Source organism: Gobius niger, assembly GCF_951799975.1.
Source record: "Gobius niger genome assembly, chromosome: 22".
In the NCBI taxonomy this organism is placed as follows: Eukaryota; Metazoa; Chordata; class Actinopteri; order Gobiiformes; family Gobiidae; genus Gobius; species Gobius niger.
The window spans coordinates 5,364,006-5,381,089 of NC_136873.1; the positions used below are offsets into that span (position 1 = coordinate 5,364,006).

Consider the following 17,084-nt stretch of genomic DNA (forward strand, 5'->3'; position numbering starts at 1 on the left):
GTGGTAGTAGTAGTAGTAGTGGTAGTAGTAATAATAGTAGTGGTAGTAGTAGTAGTGGTAATAATAGTAGTGGTAGTAGTGGTAATAATAGTAGTGGTAGTAGTAGTAGTAGTGGTAGTAGTAATAATAGTAGTGGTAGTAGTAGTAGTAGTGGTAGTAGTAATAATAGTAGTGGTAGTAGTGGTAGTAGTGGTAATAATAGTAGTGGTAATAATAGTAGTGGTAGTAGTGGTAATAATAGCAGTAGTAGTGGTAGTGTGGTAGTAGTAGTAGTGGTAGTAGTAGTAGTAGTGGTAGTAGTAATAATAGTAGTGGTAGTAGTAGTAGTGGTAATAATAGTAGTGGTAGTAGTGGTAATAATAGTAGTGGTAATAATAGTAGTGGTAGTAGTAGTAGTGGTAATAATAGTAGTGGTAGTAGTGGTAATAATAGTAGTGGTAATAATAGTAGTGGTAATAATAGTAGTGGTAGTAGTGGTAATAATAGTAGTGGTAATAATAGTAGTGGTAGTAGTGGTAATAATAGTAGTGGTAATAATAGTAGTGGTAGTAGTAGTAGTGGTAATAATAGTAGTGGTAGTAGTGGTAATAATAGCAGTAGTAGTGGTAGTGGTAGTAGTAGTAGTGGTAATAATAGCAGTAGTAGTGGTAGTAGTAGTAATAGTAATGGTAATAATAGTAATAATAGTAGTAATATTAATAAATAAATAAAAATAATAAATAACTGACAATTAATGCTTTAACATTTTTGTATTTTTCTGCAGATCATTTTTGCTGTAGGAAAAAAAACATTTGATTTTGATCACACTTAAGCGAAGCTAAAATGATTTTGCTAATTTAACACCGGCGGGAAAAAAACAACGCTTTTCCTTTAATAAAGATAAAGGCGCATCTGCTCACGCGCGCGCACAGCGGCTGTAACCGGAAGCTGCGGTTCGCGACCTCCGCAGACTCCGCCTCGCGCCGAAGCTGCCGTCCGTTCGCCCCGGTTCGCTCCTCCGCGCCTCAACCGGGATCAACGGGGACCGTGGAGAGGGACACCCGCACCGCTCCCCGCTGTCTCCCCCCGCGCTCCAGCCGTGAGTCCCGCTCCGTCCCCCCGTTTCACCCTCCTCCCCATCACCACCACCATCATCACCACCACCACCACCACACACGGCCTCTCATCCATCCGCCTCTCCTCCGCATCACTCCCGCCAGCCCCGCAGCATCACCCGGGGTTCCGCGCCGGCCTCCGGGGTGTACGGGCTGCCCGGAGCTCGGTGTTCCGCTCCCGTACGTCCCGGAGGCTCGGCGGGGGCGCTGTCAGGGCAGATACAGCGAACAGAACCGCCTGGATGTGACGGGAGCGGTGTCGCACAAACAGGGACTCCATTTCCCAGCGTCCCCCCCCCCCGTGCGTGATGACGTGTGCACACCTGATGTTTATGTTCTGTACGCGGCCCGAGGCTGATATTACGTACCTGGATCAGGTTCTATTACCCGGGCGAGGTTTTTTTTTTTTCCTAGGATGGGAAAGGCCACATTTGAGAACAACCTCCATTGCTGAGTTAGCCCCGGGATTCTCTGTGCGTAAAGACACAGCTGAGAACGGCCTATGCCATTTAGGGGAGACAGGTGTAACAGGCCAAATTAACCCCCGCCCATATTAAACCCGGGTATATTATGGCCTAGGCCAAAGTATACCCGGGTTTATAAAATAGCCTAGGCTAGACTATACCTCCCTGGGCCAGAATATACCCCTCTAACTTTTCACAATCTGAAAAGGTATTTGGTTTATTTGGTAGGGACAGTGCATGTTAATGATCAAACCACATTGGATTGTAGCCTGGGGCTCAAAGTGGTTATTAAAAAAATATATATATATATATATACAAAAAATCTATAATGTATATATATATAATTTTTTTCATTTATAATTATTTTTATTATTATCATTATCATTATTAAGGAGAACAAAGAAAAATGCATGACCGTTTTCAGAGATATTGTGATTAAAATAAAATTTACATAGATTTGACATTTGAAATGTGAACATGTTGCTATTGGTAATAACATAAAGGCATGTACCTAATAGTAATATAAGTAATATAGTTAATATTGCATCACATGTCAACTTTGTATGCCTTGAATTACCATAATAACTATAAGCCATGGAAAGTTTCACTCACTCACTCACTCACTCACTCACTCACTCACTCACTCACTCACTCACTCACTCACTCACTCACTCACTCACTCACTCACTCACTCACTCATACTTCATTCATGCACAGGTAGGCAAAGTGTCTTGCACAAGGACACAACAACAGCCTGTACCTGCAGGAGCATGGATTTGAACTGCCAACCTTCCTGTTAAAGGATAACCCACTCTATCTTTCTAAACTACTGTTATAATTGGGGGTATAATCTGGCCTGGGGGGGTATGAAATGGCCTAGGCCATAATATACCCCGGGGTATATTATGGCCTAGGCCATTTCATACCCGGGTGTTGTCCAGATGGGGGTATACTCTGGCTCTCTCTCTACACCAGGGCTATTTGTCACACTTTTTTTTCTATAGTTCGCTGCTCATCAACAGACCTGCATTAAATGAAAGCTTGAACCCTTGACTTGAAGCAGACCTCGCTCTCTTTGTTCCATCATATTGCAATAAATAGTCATTCAGCGGCTGTGACAATTGCCCAGGGCAAGTTGTCACAAGGCATGGGGTTGATTTTCACTGTTGTTTATAATGGAGTGTTTTATGCTAACTTGAAATTTGATATTGTTGATATTTTTGGCAAATTGCTCTATGAGGTCTTAAATGTACTGTTCACTAAAATGACCCAAAAAGGTGATCATAAAAACATATTAGACACAAAAGAAAAAGAATGTACCACCATGTGACAAATAACCCCTCAGTTTTTGTGACAAATAGCCCCGAGTGTCCTCTTTACCAACAATGTAAGCTAGCTAGCAAACGGCTTAAGCATGTTAGCTTTAAAATGGCTCAAATCGAAGCTAAGCAGATAAGTGTCTTTTGTTTAAGCTCCCATCACAGAAATAACCCAGACATTAAAAAAAAAGTGTGGGAAAAGACATAAAAACAATTCAAATGTGTTCAGTCCAAATGAGAAAATGATTATTGGAAGAGAAGAGGAGAACCAATACACATATTATATATCAGTACCAGCGTACAGTGCCCTCTAGTGTGGCTATAAAAAGCAATGTGACAAATAACCCCGCGCGACAAATAGCCCCAGTCTCGGATGGAAACGACCCCATGGTTACAACCCAGTGCAGCGTTTTCTTTAACCTCTTAACTCCCGCCTGAACCGAGAGGATCTTTTTCCTCACGTCATCAGATTTTTTTTCCATCATTTTTTTGTTGGGTGTTCAACTCATTTTTATCAAATTTTTGTCCTTTTTTTTGTCAAATTTTTGTCTTTTTTTTTGGTCAAATTTTTGTCGTTTTTGTCAAATTTTTATCATATTTTTGTCATTTTTTGTCACATTTTTGTAATTTTTTCGTCATTTTTTCGTCATTTTTTTCGTCATTTTTTTCGTCATTTTTTCGTCATTTTTTCGTCAAATTTTTCTTTATCACATTATTTTTAAAAATTTGACAAAAAATTTTGAGAAAAAAAAGGACAAGAAAGTGACAAAAAAAATTACAAAAAATGACGAAAAAATGACAAAAAGTTGACAAAAAAGTGAGAAAAACTTGACGAAAAATGGAGGAAAAATGGCCGAAAAAGTGATAAGAATTTGACAAAAAAAATGCGAATAATTTGACGGAAAAAGTGGCAAAAAAGTCACGAAAATTTGACAAAAATGAGTCGACTGCCCAACAAAAAAAGTGATGAAAAAAAATCTGACCTGAGGAAAAAGATCCATTTAGTTTTGTAGGTCTTTCAAATGAGGCGTTACACTGGCCTACAGGATTTGGGTAAAGCTGAACTGGAGAAAATGCTCTCGGTTCAAGCGGGAGTGAAGAGGTTAATAAATAGGATTTATGCACAGAAAGGTACATTTTGTCCCTCAGCGCCCCCTAACTAAAATATCTTCCCACGGCTCTGACACAAAATGTCCGTCTGTCTTGATGGAGATTTTGTTTCATAAACCTCTTTTCTCCACTGAGGTTTTCCTTCTGTGACGCGGTCCTCCCTGTTCCCCCTCAGGTCCTGGATGGCCCCGCCCCTGCCCCTGCCTGTGAGCTGCAGATTGCCCTCGGGGGGTCCCGAGCCGGTGGCGGGATGGTGCGGCTGGTCAGCGCCCTGGGGCTGGTCATGTTCAGCGTGGCTCTGCTCATCCTGTCGCTCATCAGCTACGTGTCCATCAAGAAGGACTTCCTGCAGACCGGGGGGCCGCGCTACGGGCAGGGAGGGGGCCCGCGCATGTACATGCTCCACGCCGGCTTCCGGTGAGTGGCGGGTCTGGTCGGGGCACGTGGTGAGGGAGGGAGGGGGGTTGGTCATATTAGGGCGGCATGAGTAACCCTCGGATTCCACGTTCTCCTGTTCCACTCCGCCCCGACTCCCGCCTGAACCGAGAGGATCTTTTTCCTCACGTCATCAGATTTTTTTGTTGGGTGTTCGACTCAATTTTGTAAAATTTTTGTCATTTTTTTGTCAAGTTTTTATCACATTTTTGTCATTTTTTTTTTTTTTTTTTTGTCACATTTTTGTCATTTTTTGTTTTGTTTTTTGTCACATTTTTGTCATTTTTTGTCACATTTTTGTCACATTTTTGTAATTTTTTTGTCACATTTTTGTCATTTTTTTGTCATTTTTTTTGTCACATTTTTGTCATTTTTTTGTCACATTTTTGTCATTTTTTTGTCACATTTTTGTCATTTTTTTGTCATTTTTTTGTCATTTTTTTGTCATTTTTTGTCACATTTTTGTCATTTTTTGGTCATTTTTTTGTCACATTTTTGTCATTTTTTGTCACATTTTTGTAATTTTTTTGTCAAGTTTTTATCACATTTTTGTCACATTTTTGTCACATTTTTGTCATTTTTTTGTCTTTTTTTTGTCATTTTTTGTCACATTTTTGTCATTTTTTTGTCACATTTTTGTCAAGTTTTTGTCAATTTCTTGTGACATTTTTGTGACATTTCTGCCACTTTTTCATACATTTTTCGTCACTTTTTTGTCACATTTCCATCATCGTTTTTGTCTCAGTTTTGTCGCTATTTTCACAGCTTTTTTCCAGAAACCTTTGGACTGGGGTAAAGCCAAACTGGAGAAAACGTGCTCTGTTCAGGTGGGAGTTAAGGTGTTAAAGACTGTTAAAGCTGTTGTGATCAATCTATTTGCCGTAAAGTAAACATCATTTGGTACCATAGACCTACATTGTAAACCTGACATTTGTGAAAGAAACTCTGAGACTCTGTTTTCTGTTGTTGTGTCAAAATATAGTGCATTTTCCTCCAGAACAAACCGGGAAGTTAGCCTTGACAGTCCGGCTCTGTCTCGCTATGAACTCCGGCTGAGACGAGTTTCTAATTAACTCAAGTGAAAAATCAGGATCAGGAACCTTAAAGGGATATTGCAGGATTTTTAACATAGGGCCTCATTTCCTAGTTATCCAGAGTGTTGCTGATTTCTGGAGATTTTTTTGGGGCATTTTTTGTCAAATGTTTATAAATTTTTTGTCCTTTTTTTCGTCAATTTTTTATCACATTTGTGTCACATTTTGGTCATTTTTTATTATAAAATATTTGTCATTTTTTTGTCACATTTTTTGTCATTTTTTTGTCATTTTTTGTCAAATTTTTATCACATTTTTGTCACATTTTTGTCAATTTTTTGTCATATTTTTGTCACATTTTTGTCATTTTTTTGTCATTTTTTGTCAAATTTTTATCACATTTTTGTCACATTTTTGTCATTTTTTTGTCACATTTTTGTCATTTTTTTGTCACATTTTTGTCACATTTTTGTCACATTTTTGTCACATTTTCGTCAATTTTTTGTCATTTTTTTTGCCCATTTTTTGTCCATTTTTTATCACATTTTTGTCATTTTTTTGTCAATTTTTCATTAATTTTTTTGTCATTTTTTGGTCACATTTTTGTCACATTTTTGTCATTTTTTGTCAAATTTTTATCACATTTTTGTCACATTTTTGTCATTTTTTTGTCCATTTTTCATTAATTTTTTGTCATTTTTTGGTCACATTTTGTCACATTTTTGTCATTTTTTCGTCCATTTTTTGTCAATTTCTTGTGACATCTTTGTGACATTTTTGCCACTTTTTCACACATTTTTCGTCACTTTTTTGTCAATGTTTTCTCACTTTTTTTCTCACATTTCCATCATTGTTTTCGTCTCAGTTCTGTCGCTATTTTCTCACCTTTTTTCCAGAAGCTTTTGGACTGGGGTAAAGCCAAACTAGAGAAAATGTGCTCGGTTCAGGTGGGAGTTAAGGGGTTAAAGGGATATTTCAGGATAGTAATTGTAACCATTTTGCATTTAACATACCTTATATTTGAGCAGCATCAGCTTCGTGGTTGTATAAGCTACGCAGCAGTGGAGTGATCTGCTAGAAAATAGTCCCTCAAAATGCGATCATTCATGTGATGCAGGTCAGTTATATTCCAAAAAATTATTCTATGGACACAGATATGGTTAGTCTGGTGTTATAAGTGATTTGCCTCAGGTGCTCTGTGGAGCGGGTCACACTGTTTTTAATGCCGGCTAGCTGATACCATAGACATGCACTAGCCTAGCGCCACGAAGCTCTTCAAACATAAGAACTGCATGAATTACAAAAAGAAATATCTCCAGAAATCAGCAACACACTGGATAACTAGGAAATAACTGTAATATGGATAACTGTAATGGTACCCAGCCCTCCCCAAAAGGGAAACACCCCCCCCCACCCCAACAGAAGGACACATTTTGGGTGACAGGTCCCGCCTCTCCTCTGTGGGCTCGGTGCGACGTGTTTGTTGTCCTTCTGGTTTTGTTTTGCAGCGAGCGGCCCCCTCAGAAGCCCGCTCTCAGGTGAACCATCGGCCCGGGACGAGCTGCGCTGCATAGGCCCCGCCCCGCCCCGCCCCGCTCCGCCCCGCCGCGACCGCTCAGGATGTGTGGGTGTCGGGAAATCTCTGTCAAATGTTCACAGGCAGATTTCCCGAAGGCACGTGCGCGGTTTCTGCTGCTCTGACGACCCGGCTCTGGCCTGAACACTGAGGGCCGGCAGCAGGACCTGGGGCTCGCGGCAGGGAGGGGTTAACGCTCAGGGGAACGAGGGACAGTGAAGGCACCGCTCTAAAGCTTCATGTGCTTTCACCTGGATGCAGATGAGTGGCTTTAACCGCTTAACTCCCATCTGAACGGATCCCATTTTCTCCAGTTTGGCTTTAGCCGAATCAAAAAGCTGCTTGGGAAAAGCACCAAAACAGCCACAAAAAATGAGAAGAAACCAAGGATGTAAACGCAACAAAATGTGATAAAAATGTGATAAAAACTCAACCAAAATGTGACAAAAACTCAACAAAAAAGTGACAAAAATTCAACAGAAATTGGACAAAAATTCAACAAAAAATCATCAAAAAAGTGACAAAAAATCATCAAAAAATGACAAAAAATCATCAAAAAATGACAAAAATTCAACAAAAAAGTGACAAAAAATCATCAAAAAAGTGACAAAAAATCATCAAAAAAGTGACAAAAAATCATCAAAAAAGTGACAAAAAATCATCAAAAAAGTGACAAAAAATCATCAAAAAAGTGACAAAAATTCAACAAAAATGTGATAAAAACGTGACAAAAATTCAACTAAAACGTGACAAAAATTCAACAAAAAATCTACAAAAATGTGACAAAAATTCAACAAAATTTCAACAAAAATTCAACAAAAATATGACAAAAATTCATCAAAAATGTGACAAAAATTCAACAAAAAAGTGACAAAAATTCAACAAAAATGTGACAAAAATTCAACAAAAAAGTGACAAAAATTCAACAAAAATGTGATAAAAACGTGACAAAAATTCAACAAAAAATCTACAAAAATGTGACAAAATTTCAACAAAAATTCAACAAAAATGTGACAAAAATTCAACAAAAATGTGACAAAAATTCAACAAAAATGTGACAAAAATTCAACAAAAATGTGACAAAAATTCAACAAAAATGTGACAAAAATTCAACAAAAATGTGACAAAAATTCAACAAAAAAATTACAAAAACTCAACAAAAATGTGATAAAAACGTGACAAAAATTCAACAAAAAATCTACAAAAATGTGACAAAAATTCAACAAAATTTCAACAAAAATTCAACAAAAATGTGACAAAAATTCAACAAAAATGTGACAAAAACTCAACAAAAATGTGATCAAAATTAGAAAAAAAAAAAAAATTCAAATGAGCTGTTACACAGGCCTATATAACAGCCAAAGAGGACAGAATGCATTTGGTTTAGGCGGGTGGTTAGAGCTTATTAAAAGGCCAACATAAGATTAGAATAAATGTAAAACATGACATTGCTGTGACCAACACTATTGCACTGTGAGCTAACCCTCCGCTAACTCTCCGCCTGTGGTCCTGCTGCCGCGTCCTCTCTGTTCCAGCTGCACGGCTCCAGCTCTGGCATGTGTCACTCTGCACCAGCGCCTCTGCCCGGAGCCGGGGCGGGGAGTGCTCGGCTACTTCCACCTAAGTACCGGCTTAAGTCCCTTTAGGAAGAAAGACGCTTGACTGGACTGGAGCCTAACCCCTGCTATCGTCACCACAGAATGTTCTCTTTCTTCTAAAGCAGCTGCTGGAGCGAAGGGGTTTATGCACAATCTTCACTTTCAGGAGAGCTTTGAGAGCACTGGCTGTAGCATGTGGTATTTCAGATAATCATTGCAAACGTTAACACAGGTTTTTAACAACAGCCATGTCATTAAAAAGCATTTAATTGGATTCCAACTGGCATTAACGACACATTTCTTTAAAAACAATGACACTTCTGGACTGTCTTTACCTCATAAGGTTTGGCTGAACATGTACTTTCTCCTCTAAAGTTGCCCGTTGTGTCCAATTTGCTTTTGAAATGAGAAACTCCCCTTTGATTTGAATGTTTGCAAATCTCAAGAAATGAAATCCGCACATATGTTTTTTGCTTTTCTGGCATCGAAGACGTTCAGGTGTTTAAAATGGCGTGAACTCTGACCTGCATAAACCCAGGCGTGTCTGTGTGCAGTTCTCAGCTGGCCATGAAGTACCTGGACCCGGCCTTCGTGCCCCTGAGCAGCGCGCTGACGGAGGACCTGCTCAACTCGTCCAGGTGGAGCTTCAACCACAGCGCCTACGTGCAGCAGAGGTACAGCCATTTTTTACATCATTTTTTATAGGAAAAGCTGTATTTTTCTAGCCTGGCTAACACCAGACTAAAATCACAAGTGATATTTAGTCTGGGGACCACCAATTCATTTCCTCGTAGGAGAGGTGTGGTTTACGGGGCGCTACGAACGTCTATCATGCGTCTGCACGAGGCCACAGCCAATCATATGAGATGACGTACGACGTACCCGCTGTAAACTTTAGAGCTAAACTATTTAGAACACTCGATCGAAAAATAGCGTCGCGTCTGCTGCTGTCACGTTGGATCCGTAAATAAACTTTTTTTTTTAATCCGTAAATAAACATCTTGCCGTCCCTCCTCGTTCTGTGATTGGTTCCCAAATCCACGCGAAATTTCGGCCATGGTCCCCAGGCTGTTGTGCAGTTTGACAAAAAAATGACAAAAATATGATAAAAATTTGACAAAAATATGATAAAAATTTGACAAAAATGTGATAAAAATTTGACAAAAATATGATAAAAAATTGACAAAAATGTGATAAAAATTGGTCAAAAAAATGACAAAAATATGATAAAAATTTGACAAAAATTTGACAAAAATGTGATAAAAATTGGTCAAAAAAATGACAAAAATATGATAAAAATGTGACAAAAATGTGACAAAAATTTGATACAAATTTGACAAAAATGTGATAAAAAGTTGAGAAAAATTTGAGAAAAAATTGAGAAAAATGTGATAAAAATTTGACAAAAATGTGATAAAAATTTGTCCAAAAAATGACAAAAATATGATAAAAATTTGAGAAAAATGTGATAAAAATTTGACAAAAATGTGACAAAAATGTAGTACAAAATTGTCGAAAAAATGACAAAAATATGATAAAAATTGGTTCCCAAATCCACGCGAAATTTCGGCCATGGTCCCCAGGCTGTTGTGCACTTCGAAATGATTCGAGCGCTCACAGCAGCCTGGCGTTAGCCAGGTTAGTATTTTTCAGTAAAACACTGCAAAAAGTATTTAACTAGATCAGTATAAACATCTCAATTTGAGCGTAATAATCCAAATTGTAGTCGTTTTGACGAGTTAAGAAGTTTTTGCAGAAGAAAATGGATGGACGATACCGATACCAGTATTGGGTATCGGGCCGATACGACAGGCTTGTACTCATACTCGTACTCATTCATGAGGTCCTGATACCAGAAACCGATACCACCTCTCAGCTGAGGAGAGAAGAAGCAACAAACTGGAGATTTCTTTAGCGGAAATACAATATTCCACACAGAGCTGACTTTACTACAGATACATTCCCTAAACCAGAGTCTGAGCTGGATTTAACCAGAGCTTAATGTTGTTAGTGCTGCAGCGTCTGCAGTGTTTACAACATACAGGCTAACGTTGCTAACTCGCGTCTAACAGTTTTGGACATTCTGACGCCGTTTTAAGCCCAGGGGTTTATTCATCTGAAAAACTAACCCAGCGACTAAAAAGTCCTCAGAAAATCCAAATTAAAGACATACAGCATGTTTATATTGAGGGAAAATGAGCTGCAGCAGAACAATGAAAACGCTGTAGCTACTCGCTAAGTTACTACAAACACACGAGAAAATCTACAGGAGCTGAAGTAAAGACGAAAAGAGACCATTTAAGTAACATCTCAATACTATTGTTAAATAAGTAAGGATTAAACAACTCGGAGCCGTACATTAGACGGTTATAATGCACGACGCGTAGTCAAGAACACCACGACGCGCAGTGTTGTTCCTCCTGCATTATAACGTCTAACGCGGCTCCTCGTTGTTTAATCCACTTATACCAGGGTCCCACAAACGTAACATTTATAATAAGTATTTGTTTCATTGACTAAACTCACTAAATCTGCCAGACTACGGGACTATTTTGTGTGGGTTATTAGCCGGTCACTGAAGGCTGGTCTCAGAGCGAGTCATTCTCCGCAGCTATTACGAGGATCTCAGTCAGGCTCAACGACACAACATCAGCACAGAATCACAACACAACAGGACTAACCCGGAAACACTTTTACGTGAAAAAATGGCAAAAAAATACAGAAAAAGACAAAAAAAGACAAAAAAAGACAAAAAAAAGACAAAAAATGACCAAAAAAAATGACAAAAAATCACAAAAAAATCACAAAAAATTACAAAAAAAATTACAAAAAAATTACAAAAAAAAAGTGTAATCTCAACATCAGCACAGAATCACAACACAACAGGACTAACCCGGAAACACTTTTCCCTGGAAGGAAACACCGATATGCGGCACTCGTGGGCAGGAGTTATTTCACTTTTACGCTGTTTAACCTGAAGCTAAAGCTAGCTAGCTCAACCAGCTCAACTGTTTATGGAAACAGCTGCGGTGGAGTCACTCACACCTGGGCCCCCCCAACTGAAACTTTTATGTTTGACTTTACTAATCCAGACAAATATGCTTCAATGCAGGATCATTTTATGTACGCCTGAAAATGATGAATAGCCTTAACCGTTTTCAATAGAAATGTAAAGCTCATATGTTATTAACAGTAGCTAACCTAGCTGCTCACTCTCCTCTACAAACATTTAGCAAACCTTTTGTTTTGGCCAAAAACGTTGAAATTAACACAAAATCCATCTCATACGTTCCTGTCAGTCACTAATTACGCCTTTATCTGATTCAGCTGTGTCATGCGTTGCTATGGCGACGCCCACAGCGGAGTGATATCCCAGTGATTTAACTACCGGACTACGTGTGCGGTTATACCAAAATAATGCACGCTTGTTAGCGCCCACCAGAGCTGATCCTTTGGCAGAGAATTTACATGACATGAGGCTCTTTCAGACGGTCAATAGTAGTTTGGATGATTTCAGTCTCTCCTTTTCATTTTTATCTAGTCTTATTTTAGTTTTTGTGTGCCGTTGCAGGGAGGAGATCGCCCAGTACATCGACATCCCCAAGAACTTCAGCCTGACGCGCGGGGCGGTGCGGGTGGGCCAGCTCATGCACTACGACTACTCCAGCCACAAGTACGTCTTCTCCATCGGCCACAGCTTCCACTCGCTGCTCCCGGACGCCTCCCCCATCCTGCGCAAGCACTACAGCCGCTGCGCCGTGGTGGGCAACAGCGGCATCCTCACGGGCTCCAAGTGCGGCCCGCAGATCGACGACTTCGACTTCATCTTCCGCTGCAACTTCGCCCCGACGGAGGCGTTCAGGCGGGACGTGGGCCGGCGCACCAACATGACCACGTTCAACCCCAGCATCCTGGAGAAGTACTACAACAACCTGCTGACGGTGCAGGACCGGAACAACTTCTTCCTCAGCCTGAAGCGCCTGGACGGGGCCATCCTGTGGATCCCGGCCTTCTTCTTCCACACGTCGGCCACGGTGACGCGCACGCTGGTGGACTTCTTCGTGGAGCACAGGGGGAAGCTCGGGGTGCGGCTGGCCTGGCCCGGGAACATCATGCAGTATGTCAACAAGTAAGAGCCTACTCGGATAAGGTTGGGTGTGTGTCGTTTGTGGCTGAAGTTATTACGTTGTTTAAGCTCTTAACTCGCGCCGGAACCGAGCATGTTTTCTCCAGTTTGGCTTTACCCCCAGTCCAAAAGCTTCTGGGAAAACGTGTGAGAAGAGCGACAGAACTGAGACGAAAACAATGATGGAAATGTGACAAAAATGTCACAAGAAATTGACCAACAATTGTCGAAAAAATGACAAAAATATGATAAAAATTTGACCAAAAATTGACAAAAAAAATGACAAAAAAATTGACCAAAAAAATGACAAAAAAATTGACCAAAAAATGACAAAAAATAACTAAACATGACAAAAATGTGACAATAAAAGACAAAAATGTAATAAAATGTTTTCTAAAAAATGACAAAAATGTAATAAAAAATTGTCAAAAAAATGACAAAAATATGATACAAATTTGACAAAAATATGACAAAAAAATGACAAAAATGTGATAAAAAAGTGACAAAAAAGTGACAAAAATCTGATAAAAATTCAACAAAAATGTGACAAAAATGTAACAAAAATGTGACAAAAAAATGACAAAAAATTGACAAAAAATTGTCAAAAAAATGACAAAAATGTGACAAAAATGTAACAAAAATGTGACAAAAAAATGACAAAAAAATGACAAAAATTTGACAAAAAAATGAAAAAAAAATGACAAAAATGTGATAAAAAATTGACAAAAATGTGACAAAAAAATGACAAAAATGTGACAAAAATGTGTTAAAAAATGACAAAAATGAGTTGAATACCCAACAAAAAAATGATGGAAAAAAAATGTGATGATCTGAGGAAAAATATCCTCTCGGTTCAGGCAGGAGTTAAGAGGTTAATGAATATTTGGATGAAACAGGCAGTTTGAGAGAGTGGGAGGACAGACCAAAGTTGTATCTATGGTAACGCCGCTCTGGTGACTCGTACAGTGTGAGCGGGTCAGCCATGGGCTCGTCCACTCCTTGATTCAGTCACAGTGTGAGCAGGTCAGAGGAACATCCTGGTAAAGTGTTCAATCCAACAGAGTTAAGATGGTTCATATGGCTCTCACATGTCAGAGATGTTCTTCACTCATAAACCATGAAGAGAGCTGTTTTAAGTCTATTCTCTGAGCGACAGGAAGCCTGAGCACTGGACTAATATGAGCCTGTTTGTATACCTTACGACTGTCACTAGTTTCCGCTTCTGTGCCTCTCTCCGTGCAGCTACTGGAAGACCAAGCAGCTGTCCCCGAAGCGCCTGAGCACGGGCATCCTCATGTACACGCTGGCCTCCTCCATGTGCGAGCAGATCCACCTGTTCGGCTTCTGGCCCTTCGGCTGGGACCCCAACACGGGCAAGGAGCTGCCCTACCACTACTACGACAAGAAGGGCACCAAGTTCACCACCAAATGGCAGGAGTCCCACCAGCTGCCCGCCGAGTTCAGACTGCTCTACAGGATGCACATGGACGGGATCATCAAACTGTCGCTGTCCCACTGCGCATAGGACCGACTCCCGCACACACATACACACACACACACACACACATATACACACACATACACAGACTGGCCCCCAGGCAGTGAAGGACCTTGTGTAGTGTCATAACAATGCATTATGTGCTAACAGTTCAAACTACAACAAACCACTTTTTGAGAACACATTTGTAGTAACTAAACACGATTAAGAAGTTTGTAATGCGTAACACTGCAAAAAGTGTTTAACTAGATCAGTATAAACATCTCAATTTGAGCATAATAATCCAAATTTTAGTTGTTTTGACTCGTTAAGAAGTTGTTGGGCATTTGTCCGAGATTATTTCACTTGTTCTGAGATGTTTCTGACTCGTTTCGATACATTTCGTCCTTATTTCGGGTCATTTTCTTCTGGAAATCCCCCATTTATCTGGTGCAAGTCCACTGGGCTCACCACAAGGCTGTGTCCTGTCTCCGCTTTTATTTATCTTGAAACTGTGGGATAAGAAAGTTGGTCTTATCTCATTGGCAATTTGACTTTCTTATTTCAAGTGAGATTTACCCTAGAACTGGTCTGAAATGTCCTCAAACAAGCAAAGTAAACTTGGTCCGATCAGGAAAAGTGTCTAAATGAGTGAAAACCGCTCAAAACAAGATACATTTCCTCAATTCAAGTCATTTAAGACAATGCTTGATATTTACTTTTTGTAGTGTGAATACTTTATTCATCATAAAAATAAAAACAGAACATCATTTATAAGCACACAAACGTAAGTCAATCCAGAGAAATCTTGCCTGTTCCTACAAAGGCACTTGTTTGTGAACGACTTCACGGACCTGTTTGAACTGAGCGTTCCCCATACAAATCACTGGAGGAGCCAGGCAGGAGTTTGGCAAAGTGTAACATGTCTGTTTCATGACATTCATAGGCGCTGATCCCGTGGGTGCTGCGGGGCTGGAGCACCCACTCAAATCCTTGGGGCGCGCAGGCGATTTTGACCTAATTACAAAATGATTTAACAAATATAGCCTAATCTGTAAAGCTAAATGTCACCTTATTCCGCCCCGCCCACTCCGTCCGCTCAAATCTGATGTTTAGTCGATTGATTTGTGTAAAATGTCCGATGTTCATTTGCACCGACATGTCGACACTGCAGCGTTTCTCTGGGCGGCCTGAAAACGGCTTTGTTTTCGTGTAGTGACTGATTTTATGTGGACTTCTCCAGCTCCATGTTAACACATAGGAGAAAAGGGGCGGGCACTATTCATGGCGGCGCCCACGCGAACCTCCGGAATAAGGTGAATAGATACAGACACTGAGCAGGCTAACGCTAACACACTCTGCAAAGACACACTTTGTGTCCTCTTTGGCCATTATATAGGCCTGTGTAACACCTCATTTGAAAGCTAAGACCCACAAAACTGATCTTTTCCTCGCGTTGTTGCTGTGTTATGGCACCTTTTTTATGTTTTTTTTTTCTTTTCTTTTTTTTCATTTTTGTCACATTTTTTGTTGAGTTTTTGTCACATTTTTGTTGATTTTTTGTCATATTTTTGTTGAATTTTTGTCACATTTTTATTGAATTTTTGCCATTTTTTTGTTGAATTTTTGTCACATTTTTGTCGAATTTTTGTCACTTTTTTGTTGAATTTTTGTCACATTTTTGTTGAATTTTTGTCATTTTTTGTCATTTTTTTGTTGAATTTTTGTCATTTTTTTGTTGAATTTTTGTCATTTTTTTGTCACTTTTTTGTTGAATTTTTGTCACATTTTTGTTGAATTTTTGTCACATTTTTGTTGAATTTTTGTCATTTTTTGTCATTTTTTTGTTGAATTTTTGTCATTTTTTGTTGAATTTTTGTCACATTTTTGTTGATTTTTTGTCATATTTTTGTTGAATTTTTGTCACATTTTTATTGAATTTTTGCCATTTTTTTGTTGAATTTTTGTCACATTTTTGTCGAATTTTTGTCACTTTTTTGTTGAATTTTTGTCATTTTTTGTCATTTTTTTGTTGAATTTTTGTCACATTTTTGTTGAATTTTTGTCATTTTTTGTCATTTTTTTGTTGAATTTTTGTCATTTTTTTGTTGAATTTTTGTCATTTTTTTGTCACTTTTTTGTTGAATTTTTGTCACATTTTTGTTGAATTTTTGTCACATTTTTGTTGAATTTTTGTCACTTTTTTGTTGAATTTTTGTCACTTTTTTGTTGAATTTTTGTCACATTTTTGTTGAATTTTTGTCATTTTTTGTCATTTTTTTGTTGAATTTTTGTCATTTTTTGTAGAATTTTTGTCACATTTTTGTCACATCTTTGTGGCGTTTACATCCTTGTTTTCTCTTGTTTTCTTTTCTGTGACTTTTTCTTTTTTCCCAAGAAGCTTTCTGATTAGGGTAAAGCCAAACCATATCCGTTCAGATTAAGAGCTTAAACTCACGTAAAAACCCACAATAAAAACTTCACAGACGCTTCAAAACTTTGACAAAAGAGCGGCAACAAAAAGCTACTATTAGTTTTGCAGACCTTACCTTTCAAATGAGGCGCTACACCTGCTCCTTTTCGGCTTTACCCGAATCTAAAAGCTGCAAAGGAGGTAAAAAAAAAAAAAAAACATCCTATATAACATTTTTTTTTGAACTGTTATAACATAATGCAGCGAATCCGGGCCTAACACCTGCCAGTCATATAGATGAAGTACTGTACGTTTTATTTCCCCTCTTTCTTCACACAAACACAGCCCGGTCGCTCCACTTAGAATGTACTCCCAAAATGTATCAAGCGTAAGTACTGCATAGACTATATCCGAGAATACCCAGCTCCTTTTTTTAAA

At 38.9% G+C, this 17,084-nt stretch overlaps 1 protein-coding gene across 1 annotated transcript; it reads left to right on the forward strand.

The window, feature by feature from the left end:
* The first annotated feature begins 933 nt into the window (after positions 1 to 933).
* On the forward strand, positions 934 to 14,363 carry st8sia3 (ST8 alpha-N-acetyl-neuraminide alpha-2,8-sialyltransferase 3). Its single transcript, XM_079581366.1, has 5 exons — positions 934 to 1,078; positions 4,163 to 4,404; positions 9,185 to 9,304; positions 12,202 to 12,759; positions 13,999 to 14,363. The coding sequence occupies exons 2-5, from the start codon at positions 4,238 to 4,240 to the stop codon at positions 14,279 to 14,281; spliced, it is 1,128 nt and encodes a 375-aa protein (XP_079437492.1). The 5' UTR covers positions 934 to 1,078; positions 4,163 to 4,237; the 3' UTR covers positions 14,282 to 14,363.
* The last annotated feature ends 2,721 nt before the right edge of the window (positions 14,364 to 17,084 follow it).